This window comes from Notamacropus eugenii, chromosome 3, assembly GCF_028372415.1.
Source record: "Notamacropus eugenii isolate mMacEug1 chromosome 3, mMacEug1.pri_v2, whole genome shotgun sequence".
Taxonomy (NCBI): domain Eukaryota; kingdom Metazoa; phylum Chordata; class Mammalia; order Diprotodontia; family Macropodidae; genus Notamacropus; species Notamacropus eugenii.
In genome coordinates this window covers 240666053-240684595 of record NC_092874.1, presented here as the reverse complement: position 1 = coordinate 240684595, position 18543 = coordinate 240666053, and the positions used below count along the sequence as shown (strand labels likewise).

At 38.3% G+C, this 18543-nt stretch overlaps 1 protein-coding gene across 2 annotated transcripts in view; it reads right to left on the bottom strand.

The window, feature by feature from the left end:
• The window catches only part of SRGAP1 (SLIT-ROBO Rho GTPase activating protein 1), a 321601-nt gene that overhangs the window by 171819 nt on the left and 131239 nt on the right, over positions 1 to 18543 (bottom strand). For both annotated transcript variants that reach the window (XM_072655259.1, XM_072655260.1), the window contains exons 2-3: positions 13095 to 13290; positions 2129 to 2291 (exon numbers count right to left, since the gene is read on the bottom strand). In XM_072655259.1, the coding sequence (XP_072511360.1) occupies positions 2129 to 2291; positions 13095 to 13290 (359 nt within the window). The remainder of the gene's footprint in view (positions 1 to 2128; positions 2292 to 13094; positions 13291 to 18543) is intronic.

Below are 18543 nucleotides of genomic sequence, written 5' to 3'. Positions count from 1 at the left end.
TAGAATATTAGGATCCAGAAAAGCATTTCATAATGTCTCTGAGAACGTCCTTGTGGACAGAATGGAGAAATGAGAGAAAGAAAATGGTTTGTGGATAGATGATAGAGGTCTCTCGGAGCTTGCCACATTGCTACACTGTACTGTCCTATTCAATAGTTTCGTTGACAGAGATATATTCTAAAGCATAAGGGATTCCATGCAACATTTTGCTCCAACAGGTTAAAGTCTCCAAATATACTGCATCGCACAGTACACAAATGATAGTACAGTATTCCCAGTAGTTACATATAGAGATCCTTAATACTAGGAGGCATGTTAAAATTTTTGAATACACAAAGCACAGAGAGGTATCTAATATGATAAAGGACAGAATTATGAATGGTGAGCCATTCTGATGTAGTGGATACAGTGATAGACTAGAAGTTGGGGAGTGGAGGGTTGGAATCCTGCTTCAGATACTTACTAGGTGTGTGCCTCTGGCAAATTCATAGAATCTCTCTGAGTCTCAGTGTTTTCCATTTGTAAAACAGGGATAATTAAATCTGTATTTAATCTTCTCACAGGGTTGCTTGGGTAAAAAGAGATAATGAGTCTAAAATATTTTGTAAACCTTAAATACTATGTAAATTTTGGCTGTGTTTATTTCAACTATATCCTTCTAACCCAAGGGTGTTAGATTTACCTGGCTGGCTGAAAACACTGTGCTGTAGAGTCTGTTACTCTAAAGCAAAGGTTCTTAAGCTGGGGTCCAAGGACCCCAATGCAGTAAGTGGATAGATTTCATGGAGTTACAAAGTTGGACTGGGGGGGAAAATGTATCTTCATTTTACTAATCTGCAAGGACTGTCTTTTTGCATCCTTTTGTAACTCAGGTTCATAGCACCAGTACCTAACACATAGTAGGTGCTCAATAAGTGTTTCTTCTCTTAGTGACTAATCTCTAACTGAAATTTAGCATTTCTTTCAATTACTTCAAAACATTATTCTAAGAAGGGGTCTATGACTTTGCCAGCCTGCCAAAGGGATCCATGAGACAAAAAAGGCTTAAGAACCCCTCCTCTGAAGACAGGTTTCCATCATGTCTGAGATAAAACCAGCTTAGCTGGTCTGTGTAAAGTCCTTTGGAAAGCATGAAGCACTACATCACTGTCAATTATCATTATTGCTAATTAGCATATCAACGAATCTCTTTAATTTCACCTCTAGGATAACTTCTTAAAAAATTCCCATAACTTTCAATAAAACTACTTTTCTTCTTTTTGGAGCTGTCTCTAGATTCCACTTTTTCCTTTCCCCCATGACAGAAAAAGACAATTAGAGTTCATCAAATTCCATTTCCAGAATAGAAGTCAAAGCTAATATGGCCACACCAAACACCAGCAGGAAATTTTCCAGCTGGCCTATCATTAACACTATGCTTTTGGTGTTTAAAAACTTTCAACTATAAATATGTCGTTAATATTTAGTGTGTTTTTTTCATTTTTAAAGACTTTATGATTAATTAGTGAATAGTAGGTATGAGCATCTGCACTGAACAACCACCATGACACTACACAGCTGGAAAAAATTCTGGGTCATGTAAACATCAAAAACAGAGGCCAGCTTGGTTACTAGGCAGGAACCGCATTCTGTACGTGGGGAGAGAGCCAACTTATTCATTGCTCAAAATGAAAATGTCCACGCAAGGAAACCAGTTATGCAGTAAGAGCTTTGGAAGTTGGGCTTCTTTTTTCATGTGTACTGGTGGCACAAAGCCATCTAGCAGAAGGGAGAAGGTCTTCAGAGTAGGGCACTGGGTCTTCCCTGGCATTTTTCAGGTAGCTAAAGCTGCAGAAGCAGTTCTCTCTGTATTCCTTACTTTTCCTTGAACCTAAAGTTTTCTCGCTCCATTCTGAATGCTTCCAACTGCAGACAGTCCCTTCCATTGTGCAGGGGTTGTAATTAACCAAGGACATCCGACCAGGGTTTCTCATTAAAATCAGATGCCTGCTCCTACAAATGTTACAAAGGAGAAGGGCACACCACTCAAAGGTTTTGGTCCCCATAATACCGCATGAGTCTTCACGGCACCCAACTGCTCAAAATACGTGTTCAGGGGAGCACAGTGTGGCAGAAATGTTGTCATTACCTTTTTAAACATTCTGGTAGAATCCTCACTTATCTGCATAAAGCGCATGATGACGTTGTTCAGATAGATATCACTTAACGTAGCATGGTCCTTGCTTTCTCTTCTTACTTGGTTCAGGAGTAAATACCAGCAATTTACTGGAGACAACAGGTTCTGGTCTTTCCTAAGGATTCAAAGAAATGTAGTATTAAAAATAGTGGCCAAAGTACACTGAAATCAGTTACAGCAAAATAAAGTAAACCGAAGGAGCATGATAGGAGGCTGCTGCTCATCCTTCATTCTTGAAGAGGACCAGTGACTTCTGGAGGTGATGTGTTGATTTAAAAGTGAATTGGATTTGAGTGAGACAGAGCTGTGCAAAGTCATCAGCCTCACCCTCTCTTCTAGAGTCATCAGAGTCCAGTAGCAAGACAGGGCAGGATGACTGGAGATGGCTCTGGACGCAGTGGGGAGACCTGGGTCTTTTTAAGCTAAAGTCTTTGCCAGGTTTCAGTTTGTCTAAGGTAACACCCCCTCTTCATCTGAATTACAAAAAGCATACCATCACCATTCTTCTATGCAGTAGAAGGCACATGGCCAACTGATGCCCAGGATTGGAGAAAGAAAATTCAGGCCAAGAATATTTGGTCAAAACCCACACTCTTAAGAAAAGTGCCATAGGACCCCTCACATCCAAGGAGCTCAGAGATATTGTTTTAAGCATCTCATTAAAGAAAGACAGTTAATGTTGACATTTAAATCGATACAACTCCTGCCTCACAGAATGAATAGGGTTTGCCACTGTTCAAAGTTGGCTAGGGAAGTTCAGTCCATTGCATGTCAGAAAAGATCTGGCTAGGTATGGCTTCCAGTGGGACATAAATTCATGTGTTCCATATCTCCATTCCCCGAAAGAAATGTCCAGAAATGACAACACTACAGTATTATATCTAGTATCCCGACTCTCTGGACTCATCATACTTTCTCTATCATGCCACAGAAGCCTCTCCAACTTGGAAGTTCCTTCCACCCCTGGTCTTATCGCACTGGAAGTACACTCCACTCCCATGCCACCTTCCTCTGATTGGCTGGCTCCTTCCAGAACCATCATTTTAAGGAAAATGCCCAAGCCAGCCATAATTTCATTCCTTTCCGGACTCCTCTCCTGACTCTCTGACATATTTTCTACCAGGTATGGCATCATGCACACCTCATGTGGGGCTATGGGCACCTTCTCCTCTCTTCCCTTTCAGCTTCCTGTTATATGTTGTTTTCCTCCATTACAATGTGAGCTCCTTGAGGGTAGGGACTATCCTTCTATTTATATCTGTATTTCCAGCACTTAGTACAATACCTGGCACATGGGAAGGGAGGGAAGAAAAAACGAAATTTACACAATAATTTTTACTGCATATTTGAAAGGAATAGCACATTGTGCATATTAGATTTACAGTTTCATATGCAATCACCTTTTTCATTGTGCCATGTTATTGGAAATACTTTCCTTATTTCACAAATTAAAAATACATTTTTTTAAAAAGAACTCAGAAATAGTCTATTGATAAGGTATTACTGTATCATGATACAATTTCAAAATATGAATCTAATTGTCTTACATTTGAAAAAAATATTTCAAAGATCTATGAATTCATCATCAATGAGGATACTTCCTCCTCTAATGCCTATCACAACATCCCTATGGGTTGAGTAAAGGTAGTAAAGAGAAACTAGTAACAAGATCACGCCCTGTGGCTGAAAATTTCAAGGGTGCATAGCCAATCTAGTGATGAGTATTATCCAGATTAGCTACGTAGGTCCTGAGATGACAGATATACATCCCATCAAAGGGCCCCCTTCTTGAAGACTTTTTATCTTGATAGGACAAACCAGAGCTCATGCTCTGCTGACATCACTGTCAAGAAGTCAATGTTACCCCTCCTGCTATGGTGAGGTACCAGGACTTTTAAAAACCACCTATTTAAAAACCAACCACACAACAGTTCCAAACTTAAGGAGCAACACCCATAAGTTCTGTTTATGATTCAGGTTTAGTTACTGCTCATGGTCATTTATGGTCCTTGAATTATAATGTAGCCAGGACAGGATGGCTGAAGTCAGAGCTTTTTGCCTACTCAGCTACAGTGTTCACAATTTAACTTCCCAACAAATCAAAATTCTATTTTATTGATCAAAAATATGCTTTGTCAACATACATATTTTTTGAACATGGCTAATGTGGGACTTTGTATTGCTTGGCTATGCATATTTGCTACAAGGGTTTTGTTTTTCTCTTTCTCTTCCCCCCAGTGGGAAAGAAAAATAGATTTTTGTTAATTGGGGAAAAAAAAAACTTGATTTAAAAAATAAAATAAATTATGCCCTGTCAATGCCAACTATATTTTGGGAGAAGGTTCCAACAGAAAGGAATTATTACAATAGACCTCTGAAAACTCCTAACATTTTAAATGTCATCAAAATAAAACTTCGAATTTGACACTCTCTTCTCCTGTCTAACCTGCAGGCTAACTATGAATATATTTTGTGAAAAATGAAGGATTCTTGAGCAATTATTCATAAATAACAGTAGCTATTTCTTCTTATATTTTAAATAGAATATATAGGGATAGGCTTTATGTTAACAAGGAAGATGCTATTTTTCTCATGAAACTCTCCCCTCACTCCTTGTTTCCTTAATAGGAACAGATTTACACTGTGTAAAAATTAGCATAACATAAGAAGGGAGACTTTTTTAAAAAAAAACCACATTTAACTTTCATTTTATTTAAGGTGGAGCCTTAAAACTGCAGGAATGTTATATCTGGTGACTAGATATTCTTTACAAAAATTTGAAACAAACTTCTTGAAGTTATTAGAACTTTTTATTAGGTGTTAGCCTTTGGCAGCCTCTCTCTCTCTCTCTCTTCCTGACTCCCTCCCTCCTTCCTTCTTTCTCTCAAATACACACACACACACATACACAATTATTGGGTACTGTTGGCTGGACAAAATCCTGGTGGCAGGAAAGTAAACCCTGTGGTTAGCAAAAAGGACACTCCTAGAAACTTGTTTTTTGTTGTTCAAGGAGTACCCAAGTTAACAGTACCCCACGTTTTTTTCACAGAACTTCCATGATAGCACCTTGTAGAGTGATAGGCATAGAAAGCTGCATTGAGATATCTAATACATTAATCAGATGGAGAACACAAGGAAAATTCTGTGGCATCTGTTTTTCAAACAATCCCATCTGCCCAGCTAAAAGGATAAGGTCAGATCAGAGTGGAATGGACAAACGAATGAATGATGAAACTATGAAGGGTGGAGCCAGTTCAGCTCTGGTATAGAACTTCTCTTCCCAATATGGAAATCATCTACTAGCCTACAAATGAAGACTTAAAAGTACAACAGTCAAGCTTCCAAGATGGGGAAAAGAACCCAAAACAAACCCCAGCAATTTCACTCCATCTATTAGGAGAGCTTATATTCACTGCATACATACCATCCTTTCCATTCCCAGTGCCATCATCTTAGTCTAGGTTCACTTCACTTCACATGTTGTTATTAAAACAATCTCCTCCTTTCCAAATTAGTCTCTCTCTACTTCTCTCACTACATTCTGGGCCATCTCTAGTCATCCTGATCTATATCTTGCCACTGGCCCCAGATGGCTCTCAAGGAGAAAGTGAGGCTGGTAACTTTGCACAGCCCTCCCTCGCTTAAATCCAATTCAGTTGTAAGTGATAGCATCGCCTTCCTGATGTCATGGTCCTCTTTTAGAAAAAAGAACAAACAAGCTCTCTACATTATTATTATTAATATTATTATCAATATGGTAATAGGTCCTATACCAAGTCTCACTTTCTCATAGTTTTGGTTCTGATGGCTCAGAGTAAGTGTAAATAGCAGAAACTCTGAGGATCTTCCACACCTGATGTATTCTTTTGTGGAAGCAAACTAGACCATGTTTTACCTCAGTTCTTACCTAGCCTTTAACTACTATATGGGTGTTGCCTCAGACAAAGTGAGACCTGGGAAACACCTTAGCTTAAAAAGGCTGAGGTCTCGCACTGGATCCCGGGCCAGCACCCGTCATCCTGACCTATGTCTTGCCACTGGACTCTGATGACTCTGGAGGAGAGAGCAGGGCTGATGACTTTACACAGCTCTGCTTCACTTAAATACAATTCACTTGCAAATCAGGACATCATCCCCCTGATATCATTGGTGCTTTCTGAGATTGAAGGATGAACAACACCTCTATATCTGCATTTACTTAAAAAATCCATCTTCTATACTGAAAGATATAAAACTTCCTGAGAGATTGCTTGTTTTTTATACTTTGTGTCTCAGTGTAAAAATTGTCAATGACTCCTTGTTGTCCACATAATAAAGTTCCAACTCCTCACTTTAGAATTCAAGCCCCCTCCCTCATAATGGCCCCTGCCTCTCATTCAATTCAATAAACATTTATTAAGTTCCAACTGTGTACAGAGCACTACGTTTGGTGCTTGGTGGGGTATAAAATTACGATAAATCATGGCTCTTACTATCATAGAACAAAAGCATATTTATCACTACAAAGGATCACAGAATGATAAATCTAGAGTAGACAGGACCTTTAAGATGCCTTTGCACTTGCCAAACTGGTCAACTTATTTTTCCCTGGACATACCTTGTAATCTCCCACCTCTATCTATGCCTTTGCTCATGCCATTTCAATTCGTTGATAATATATCATTCACAAGTTAATTTTTCCTCCCAGGGCTAACAGCGGCTAACTCTTTAAAAATTATAGAAAGACTTTTTCAAAGATTTTGCTTCAGTCACAACTTCCAACAATCTGCAGCTTTATAACCTAACTTGGCGCAAGTCTCATAACTACTCTGAATTTCATTTTTCTCATCTGTAATATGAAGGTAATAACACTGGCACCACTTACTTCACAAGGTTGCTATGAAGATCTTAGTTTTTAAAATTCAAATTAATCTGTAATCTTACTTACTTAGGTGTTCTCTCCAACAATGCTGACTGTAACTCATCCACACTGGCTGATCCTGTGGGACTCTAGGTCATGTCCTGTCCCAGGTCCTCCACAAGGGGTCCATGTGACATGATGGAGGCCTTTCTTTTCTTCTGACATCACAAGGCTATCAGTGGAGTACACTGGCTGGCTGTCTACCTGTCATAACTCACTCTCTTCAACCACTTGATATCATTTCCTCCAGTTCTCTGAAGTTTTTCATTCATTATAATTTGCAGGCTTTCCATGGTCACCATGTGCTCCTTATTTTGAAATCTGCAGAGACTGCAGTATTCAATGTCCGATGACCATACAGCAACGTTGGTAGAACATTGGTATTAAAAATATAAGCCTTTGTTTTGGATCAGTATTGCTGGGGAAGAAGCTTGGGTCATCAAAAAAAGCTCTGCAATTTCCTTAAGACAATACAATCTGCTTTTCTACTCCTCCTATTTAACTCTGGATGACTGTCCACCTGCATTACCTATCCTAGATACACATACTAATGAACCAGTTCTACAAGTGATTTATCTAAACACAACTCATAATCTGGGCAAGAGACATTCATTCATTTGGTCACTCTTGTATGAATGGTCAGGCCAAACTCTTTTAAATGGTTATGGATTTCTTACAGAAACCTCTTCAAGGTTCTAGTTCTAGATGCAATTAGCATAACGTCCTCTGCAAACACTACAAAAATGTGGATCAGCTAATTGTTAACCAGATAATATGCAAAGCATTTAAAAAACATGAGTTTTGATTATCTACTCCAGAACCCTTCCTTTTAAAAGATGAGGAGACAAAGTCTCTTGCATCTCTATTCTCCCCTCTAAGCCAAGAAAAGAGACCTCCGCTTGTCATTACTTTGGGTGCTGAATCTTGTATGAATTCCTAGCAGAGATCTGGAGGAACCCTAAATTGAATTGAGAAAGTGGTAGAAAGCTCACTTAGGAGATATGCAATGGAGCCCTCTCACATTTCAGCTGTCAAAGTACCATGATTCTCTCAAATGTACTACCACAATAGACTGGTAACCCAACCACATCATTTTTAGGTAATAGGCTTATCTTCAACCACTTATTTTTCCCTCTATAAATTATTACATCAGTTCCTTTTAAATAATCATTGATTTCATTGCTCCTGGACAAGTTGTATCTATCTATTCTCAAGTGGCTCCATTCAACATCTCTGTAACTTTCCAAAACCAACTATCCCTTCCTAGTCACCACTCTCCTTTAAGTATTATCTCTCCCATCTACAATAGAATGTCAGATTTTCCATGGCAGGAACTTCTTTGATTTGTATTTGTATCCTCAGCCCTTAGCACCATGCTTGACACAAAATAAGAACTTAATAAAATACTTTTTTTCATTCATTTATTGACAAGATTGTATAATATTCCAAGGCTGGATGTAATCAGAACAGTATCACTTATAAATAGGAGGATCTAATGAGTTTATTTAAAATTACTTCAATTAAATGTAAACATTTATGGGTTCCACCACACTGGAAGGACCAAGCATGATCTTGGAAATCTATTGAATGTATCCCATCAAAGAACCAACCTACTGAAGCATGGAGACTAAGTAATAAATTCTCTGTTCATGGCAACCCATGAATCAAGTAAGCACAATCTACACTCATATTATTTCTGAGGCTATTTCAAAGCATAGGTTAGTTATTCTATAGACTTTTCATAAAAAAAGTCATTTTTTATTCCTGCTTTTGATCCCTTTTTGTAAGAACTTAGAGACCATTCCTTATAGTCAATTATTGGGTAGTTAAGAATTCAGAGTAAGAAAAACTCAAAGGAATTTCCAACTGCTTTTTGGCTTTTAAAAATATTGCAGCAAGAACCATAAGGGCTAGAAGGAGTGAGGAAAGCTTATCGTTGACTTGGTTGAAACCTTTTCTTATGACCAACTTAAGTGTCATATTGAACAAATATCTACTAAGTGCCAACTGTCTGAGATCCTGTGCTGAGACACAAAGGAAAGTCAGACATGGTCTCTACCTATAAGCAGCTTAATGGCAATAGTAATAATGAATGACACTGCTATACCACTTTAGATGTGCAAAACATCTGACATGCATATGTTGACTTACTCCTCATGAGGCAGGTAGGTACTATAGGTAGTATTAAACCCCTTTGAAATAGGCCAGAATTGACACTTGGAGAAGCTTAGCCTTCTACCCATCATTACTGAGCTGGTAGGTAGCAGAAGTAGGACGCAAACTCAGTCCACCATGTAGGCTATCATGGTGCCTCCCTTCTACCAGTTTACAACTCAATAGGAAAGAAAAGATAGATACCTAAGTCCTAAAATCATATAAATATCTATAATACAATACAGGACAATAAATACAGAAGCAAGGAGTACTACCATAGCTCCATATTAAGAGAGGTCATTTCTGACAAGGAATGTGGGAGGAAAACTGAGGGGAAGGGCACCACTGACTCTTCATTTATCTCCCCTTATAGTGTTGATCTACTAAGGATAATCATTCCCATAACACTGAGATTTTTCATGTGATCATAAAATTCAAGAGACCAATTATTATCTATTCTAACTTCGTCATATCATAATCCCCAGCTAAAACATCCTCATAAAGTGGGCATCCACCCTGTGCTCAAAGACCTCTAACGACAGATCAGTTATGGAGAATTAAAAATCAACAACAGAATCAGGCATCGTTATTTTCAACTGGGGCTACATTTTGCTGTGCCCCTTTTACTAGGTGTTTTAAGTTTCATTCTACTTCACGAAACAAAGAGTAAGTGAATTAGAAGCTCCTGGGCACAGAGGATCCCTATAAAGATACATACATATAGATAGATACATATAGATGCCTGTATAGAAAGATATCTTTACTTATCTGAGTTATAATAGCTCACATGTACTGAAATAAATCTACTTGTCATTTCATTTGCAAGGATATGTACTATTTGAACTGGCCATTATAAACACAAATAATTCCACTATATCCATAACACACGCCTCTCTTGATATAGATAGCTATAGATTTATATCGACATAGATATATAGAACACACTCTCTCTCATATACACATATACATACTCTCCCCTGATGCAGATAGCTATAGATCTTTATCAATATAGACCTATATATCTCTCTCCATATATATATATATATATATATATATATGTATGTATGTGTGCGCACAGATACATATATATGGAGAGAGACACAGAGAGAGGCAGAGAGAGAGACAGAGAAGGGAAGGAGCGAGAGGGAATTTTGGCTTCTATTAGAAATGTCTTACCGTACAAAGCACTTGCTTCTCTTATACAGTAAACTGGCCTTTTCTATGGACTACAGTATATATATAGTGTATTGTATACCTAGCTGAAGCATTAGGGGGTGGGGGTGGCATGGTACCTATAGTATTTCCTCATCAATAAAGGCAGCCTACAGTATCTCACTGAAAAAAATCCCAGAGACTGAGAACAGACCATTGTTTTTCACCTCCTCAAAAATATTTTGGCTGAAGATTTAGTTTCTGCTTTAATATTATTATGCTTTGGTATTATTTTTCCTGCCCCAAACCAACAACTTTAAGTATGACCATAAAGGAGATTAAGGGGGTTTCTATTACCCCAGATAAGCTTGTAAATTCTGCTCAAGTGGCATTTAGTAACTGACATCACTAGGAATTTATAAAGAATTGCAATAATGATTCCTTCAGCACAATGCCCTATTTTCTTCATATAAATTCCCATCCTCAGATCTGTGCTTCTGCAAGAATTTTATGTTTTCTAAACTTCTCTTAAGTTTGGCACAAGAACCCCAAGGATAGATAGGAGTAAGATTCATGGATGAGAAGGGGAACACAGGTAGGCAAGAGATTAGTGTGAGCAAGGCATGTTATGGGGGTAAGAGGGCTTGAGAATTACTAGGAGGATGTCTGCCTATCTTAGTAGAAAGTATCCATTTCAAAGACAGAATACTTCAGAAAAGTAATTTCTAAATCTAGGTTCAGGACTAGTAAGAGTCATATTAAAGACATACTTACACATGAATCCCCTACTCCCACCATAAACATGTTATTCTTATTCTCATACCTGAAGTTTCACTCTGTCCCACTCCTCTGTCTACACTATCCTTTCCATTGATCCACCTCTCACCTACCGTTCCAGGATCTCCACTATTCTAACCTCCTCCACTAACCTGCTGTAATGCCTAATGCTCACGCAGTCACAGCATGTGCTATCTGGAACACTCAAATGATACCTAATCAATCCAAATGACATCTTTTCCAGTTATATTTTGAGTCAGCTCTTGTTTTGTGTGCTTCTTCTGTTGTCTGCTTTTAGACTCCAGAGGTCTTTTAATAATAATAGTTAGCATTTAGATAGCACTTTAAGATTTGCAAAGCATTTTACACATATTATCTCATCTGATACCTGTGACAGCTCCATGAGGCAGGTACTATTATCTCCATTTTATAGATGAGTGAAGTGAAGCTGAGACAGGTCATGTGACTTGCCCTGAGTAACACACCTAAATGATCTATGAGTCAGATTGAACTAGGGTCTTTCTGACCCCAAGTTCTGTGCTCCTATTCATTGTGCTAACTAGAGGCAGGGATCATATACTCTACTTCTTCCTATATTTCACGGTGCTAAACAGAGCGGGAGCTCAGGGAAGCCTTTCTAAATGAAGCTAAGATTGAATAAAGAAGGGGGAGGGGATAGCTAGGTGGCACAGTGAATAGAGGACCAGCCCTGAGGTCAAAAGGATCTGAGTTCAAATGTGACTGTGTGACCCTGGACACATCACTTAACCTGATAAGGAAGGAAGGGAAGGAAGGGAAGAAGGAAGGAAGGAAGGAAGGAAGGAAGGAAGGAAGGAAGGAAGGAAGGAAGGAAGGAAGGTAGGCAGGCAGGCAGGCAGGCAGGAAGGAAGGAAGGAAAGAAGGAAGAAGGAAGGTGGGTCAGTATGTAATAAGACTGAAGGGTAAGAGATAGTCAAACCAAGCACTTCACTGAAGTCCATAAAATGTAAAATGACCTAGAAGCAGGTCTCTAGCACATTGATCCTCCTCTGAAGGAGAACATGAACATCACACAGGATGAGAAGATGTAGATGAGTTTCAGTCTGTACAGATGAAGAAAGTAGACATACTACACTATTGAGATTAAAGATTTACTGTAGGTCTAAGTGACTGAAGAAAAACCCAGCGCTCGGACTCAGATGCTTCTTGTACATCTGAATTTGAATTCAATTCTATTGCTCTGAAAGAATCTAGATAAAAATGAGGGAGGGGGCAAACGGTGGCAAACATGAAGATGATTTAACAAATAGAAATAGATTTAACAAAGGAAAAGCTATCTTACTTGAATAGCAATATAAACTTGGAGCTTCTTGGAGAAGAAACTCAGTTTGACCATCACCCCTGAAGCATGTTAAAAAAGCAAATCATTGAACCTCAGGGATCCTCAGCTTCTTCATCTGTAAAATGGGAATAATAATCCTGGTAGAACTTACCTATTCGCAGGTTTGTCAGGAGGATCAAATGAGATAATAATGTTTGTAAAGTGCTTTGTAAGCCTTGAAGTAACATACATCAGCACACAAAGTGTTGATTTGCCAGTAGTTACTTCAGGAGACATGACTAGAGTTCATGTTCCTCTTTACACACACACACACACACACACACACACACACACACACACACACGTGCGCGCACGCGCGCACACACACACACACACTTATTCCCAATGTGACTACACAATTCACTTGTGCAAAGTTTGGCCCACTTTAAAATGAAAAAGATGAAACAAGGGGATGATTTTATCACAAAAAGTTGCATTCTGTTATTATTTCATCCTTGACAACATTTTGCTTGTTCAACAACGACCCAGATGGGAAAAAGAAAGCAAGAATCGTCTGGGCTGGTGGGCAAACAGGTTGGTATCTTAGAGGACTGTGTGGGAGTGGCCCTTACTTGTACTGCTGGTGATCTTTTGTGCTTCTAGTTTTGGCCATAAATCTCTCTGCTAACTTCTCCAGGTTTCGGGAGTACTCGGTCTCAATTTCAGCTTTTTTGCGGAAGAAATCTTGCAGGTCCTGCAGGAGCTGTACACGCATCTCGGTCTGCTGCTCCAAGCATTTCTGCTGCTCTATTAGCTGAGCTCGAATTTCTAAAAATGAAAGAAAAACAGAATGAGCAGGTTCAGGAAAAAATAAGAAGATATATTACCATGAATAGAGTACATAACAGAGAAGTCATCAGCCTCACTGTATTCAGCATTGACCACATTCAATTTGGGCTTCAATATCCAGGACAATTGCCAAAGCTTGTTTTTAAACAGGACAAGCATGAAGATAATCAATGAAAAAAAAAACCCAATACTACCAGCCATTCTTCTACTACTATTAATATTTCCCAAGATGTAGTTGTAAGTCATGAAGAAGAAAAAAAAGTCAAGTGCTTAAGAGACTGCCACAATTATTAGCAAGGACTTTTAGAAGATTTCTGAATAAGGAAATATACTCTGGATTGTTGTTTAAAATTTTGACATCAACACCTCACCTCAATCAACCCTGAGCCAACACGGGCAAGAAAAGAGCATCATTTCTTCCCGGCTTACTCTACCACATGTCTTGCCAGTTGGCAATATGTAGAGACTGACATCTGGTAATTTTTATTTAGTGCGTGTATTTCTAGTTTGTCAAATACACAGCTTCAGAATCATGGGGATGCTGTTTCTAAAAATAGCTTCCTTTTTTTCTTTCCAAATAATTCATGTACCATCGAGCTGCCTTCACAAGAGGATTCCACTTCATAGTTTCATTCACAAAATTCACGTGTGCCTTCGCTTTAATCTTTGCTGTTTAGAAACTGCCCTGACCAACAGCTTATTGATACTTATTGCATGGCAAGAATGAGTTGACTGCTAATTTTCACGATTTTTAATATATTAAGGTGACCTGACATTAATTAAAAGTGAAGGTTAAGCTTTTAGCAGTTTTTATTTCACAAAAGTACAAGAACAAAATGTGTCATACAAAAATCTTCACAGATATGGGTAACAATAAATTATGTGTGTTTTGGAAAACATGATACTGTAGCTAACAACTACTGACTTTTTTTGGCCCATGACAGAGGTATAAGCTCCAAAAAAAGCATATCTTCATAATGGAAAACCTCCTCATTTTCTCATTACTGACTTCAATAGACATTTGGATGAAGTGAGTCTGAAAACATTAATGGAAATAGCAGAGAAACAATGTTCAAAGAGTGCTCCCTTGACTTGAGCCCTGCTATTTAAAAAGGAAACAGACATATGCTAAAATGTCCAATCTATGCGATCTTTCCCTCTCCCTCCTCCTTCTCCACCTCAAGAATCCCTAACTTCCTTAAAACCATAACTTGGGACTTTGGCTACCTGAGTGGAAAAAGCCAGCTCTTCCACATGTACCCAGCAAAGATCTAAGTGCACCAGATCAAATAACATTCAAGAAATCCAAAGAGAAATTATAATAAGCACCTTTGTTCAGGCTCAAGACTTCAGGGGAAAAAAAGGAGGTAGTAGCCAGTAGGCGCTGGGAAAGGAGTCCTACTAGAAAAACCAACACAAGAACAGATAAACATGCCTGTAAGCTTAGACCAGAAGTCCTTCAGGAACACCTAAAACTACAGTGCAGTGTACCTGAGAGCAGACAAAAAAACTGAAGGATGATCAGAGATTCACGTCAGTCTGAGAGCCCAAAGGGCACTGGAAGTTCATAGGATTCTGACCTCAAAACTTCAGAGGGCCTTCAGGACCACAGCACTCTGAACCTGAGTGATCCAAGGGGGGCTTTAATTTACAAATGCTCCGAATACAAACATACAGGGGAAGTGGATGCCAGAATCAGAAATGTAGGAAATAGCGGTCAGGGGCAAACAGGGTCCAACCGCTTAGTCTAAGGGGCAGAGCTTAGCCTTGCCTTGGCAAACGTTCCAAATCAAGAGCTTAGGCTAGAGAAAACAGTAAACAGAAGACAATGAACACTATGAAGAGATAGGATGGATCCAGAGATGCCCAAGAAACAAATGCATAAGGGGTTAATTCCACAGTCTCAGAGAGAAAAAAAAAAACACTTGTTCATATGGACAAGAATACCTGTGGGAAATGAAGTAAAAAAAATTTTAAATCAAATTTTAAATAAAATAAGAGTTTGGATGGGGGGGAGGGAACTGGAAGGATAATAAATGATTTAAAACAAAAGGTAGGAAACCTTACATAAGAGATCCCCTCAAAATTATTATAGAAACAACAAGGAATATTGAAACAAAATCAAACAACTGGAAAAAATATAACAAGTTATAAGATATCTACTATTTAAAAAAAAGCTCATATAGAAAAGTTTAAGGAGAGATCAGCTAAAAATCATTAGACCCCCAGAAATCCATTACCAAAAATCCCCTAGACAGCCTTGGGGTGGGAGGAAGGGAAGAACCTGAGGTTCCCTGCCTCAGATTTTCAAATTGAATAGTTTAGACATCTTTCTACTCATTTCACAGAAATCCTGTGAACACCAGAGCAAACCATTTCTGAGAGTTTATCGCCACCACCATCTGCTTGTCACTTGATCAAAGAAATTGCTTTACAAACCAGAACTATAATCAGCACGCCTGCCAAACTCACTCTGAAGACATGCAGACACCAAGAAGTTTTTTTCCCCCTTTAAAAGAATGATCAAGAATCTTCATTCAGTGATCTCCATAAAACTTCAGAACAAATAGAATATTTAACACATCTGGCTGTGCGAAGAAAAATAAATACATCAATTGCCTAATGAAGGATGGGGGTAGCCAATAGCAGTTACTAGGATAGAGCCGAAACCTCTGACCAAAAGTTGAAATTGGGAGAAAGCATATATTGAGGTTTCACTGGAAAATTTAATACAGGGAAGCCTCAAAGCTATTTGGAGTCATTATGAGATGCCATACCCAATTTGCCTTCTCCTTTCTTTTGGCCAAGGTTTTAAAATGAGGACCGAAAAACCTGAAAGGGTAATATATGTCCTTCATTTTTATACATGTTAAAAAAAAATACCATTCAAACCATACCTACAACCAGATATATGGAAGGTTTACTTAGTGGAGTACAAGTAATTTCCTAATTAAGTTAGAAGAATTGTGTTATTTTGAAAAAATATTTGGATGCAGAAAGAGAATCTGGATTATCTGAAGTGCAATAAATGTCCTCCACTGCCCCTTCACCCTCAAAGATGTACAGGGGATATGTCAGCACGGGGATAGAGACTGTTCCTGTGCTTTCATTGATTTTTGGATGAAGAAGTTCCATCTACAAATTCAAATCAACACATTCTCTGCAATTTAGAAATCTTAAAGAGTTGCCTAAGACACTGAGGAGTTAAGTGACTTTCCCCAGGGTAACCACTAGTATTGAACCCAAGTCTTCTTGACTATGAAGGATGGCTCTCTGGGCTACCCTGCTTCTCTATGGTAGCTTGGGGGATGACAAAATTAACCTCAGGGATGAAACTAGGAGAGCACCCCTATCAGAAATATTGAAACACAAGAATCATTTAGAGACTTTATATTTCATTGGCTTTCACAAAGGAGGGCAGTATAAGGCAATGGGAAGAATGTAGAGAGAAGTGAGTTCAAACTCACAGCTACTTCAGTTTGTTCATCTGAAAGAACACAAGGGTTGAACTATATAACTTCTGAGATCCCTTGCAGCTCCATAGGATAAAATGTTATGATCATTTCCTCTTTTTATGTTTAATCATGGGTGTGGTAGTGACTCTGGGTACTCAAAGGTTCAGGAAAATACAAGTTCCTGTAGGTCCTACTAAGCTGGGAAGGCTCCAAGTGCAGGCCCAGCAATGGACTTTCAGAAAAAGTATATTAAAGTTTGAAGAAACTCATTAGCAAAATACTGACAGACAAGGGCTGACGCTGTCTTTGGTCATAACTCATGAAACCATAGTGCAGCTAGCTGGTGCAGTGGATGGAGTAGTACGACTGGAGTCAGGAAGACTCATCTTCCTGGATTGAAATATGACCTTAGACATTTACTAGCTGTGATGCTGAGCAAGTCAGTTTGCCTCAGTTTCCTCATCTGTAAAATGAGCTGGAGAAGGAAATGGCAAACCACTCTAGTATCTTTGTCAAGAAAACCCCAAATGGGGTCACAAAGAGTTAGACATGGATGGAGACAACTGAACAATTACAAATATAACTAGTATTCTGTTCATACACTATGTTGCAAGTAATAAAAATGTTACTAAAGAAATATCATCTTATGTTCTTTATACTCTCATAACATCCTAAATTTTAGAGCTGAAAGGGACCATTGGGATTATCTAGACATCTCTCTCGTTTTACATGATGAAAAAAAATGTAAATATAAATGACTTTTCCAAACTGCACAACTGATAAGTATCAGAATCAAGATTAGAACCTAGATCCTATGCCTAGGTCCAGCGTTTGCTTGACTTCACTTTACTTTCAGATGAACTGTACCCTTTTCAAAGCCAACTTCTCTTTGGACTTTGGATCTCCAATAACTTATACACAGGAAGCGCTAGGACAATTGTTTTGAAGACTTGAATGTCTGATGTGAGTTTGTAGTCACTGGTATTTCTAAAGAAATTATATAGGTGTCTCTTGATTACATAATCCAATGCAAGAGTCATGTGCATATCTGCAAGATAGGAGAAAAACAATGAGATACTCAAAATGTTTCCATCCCACTGTTCAAATGTATGGGGTTTTTTTTAGAGTTTATATTACAGGGTTTATTTGGGGTTTTTTAGAGTTTTATATTACTTTTTTTAACATTATAATGATATATATATTTATATAATGTTAATATATATAATACTCATGTTATATAATATTGGACCTCAAACAATGTTACATTGTTCTTTCTATAAAATCCTCCTTTTAATTTTAATGCTTCTATGTCTTTATAGTTAAAGGATCTATTCTTGAATGCAGAATCATCTCTCAATTTTAATAGGATAGTGAAAAGCTCTTGTAGCCCAAATACACAGCTGAGAGTTGGCATCCTTAGTGTAGTAAATACTGGCTCATGATTAAAAAAAAAACCCATTAGAAAGATTTCAAATAGATGGGAGGTTTAAGAATTAATAATATAAATATATACTCACTGGCCATTGCTATATTAAATGTGTGTTTTAAGTAACTTGGGCTAGTGCTGATTACCTAAACATCAAGTATCTACTTCGATAACATACTTCTTAGACCAAACATTCTGGGCCATCTCCAGTCATCCTGATGAACATCATGCCACTGGACCAAGATGGCTCAGAAGAAGAAAGTGAGGCCGGTGACCTTGAACAGCTCTTCCTCACTCAAATCAAAGTCAGCTGAAAGTCATTTCATCATCTTGATGTTATGGTCCTCTTCG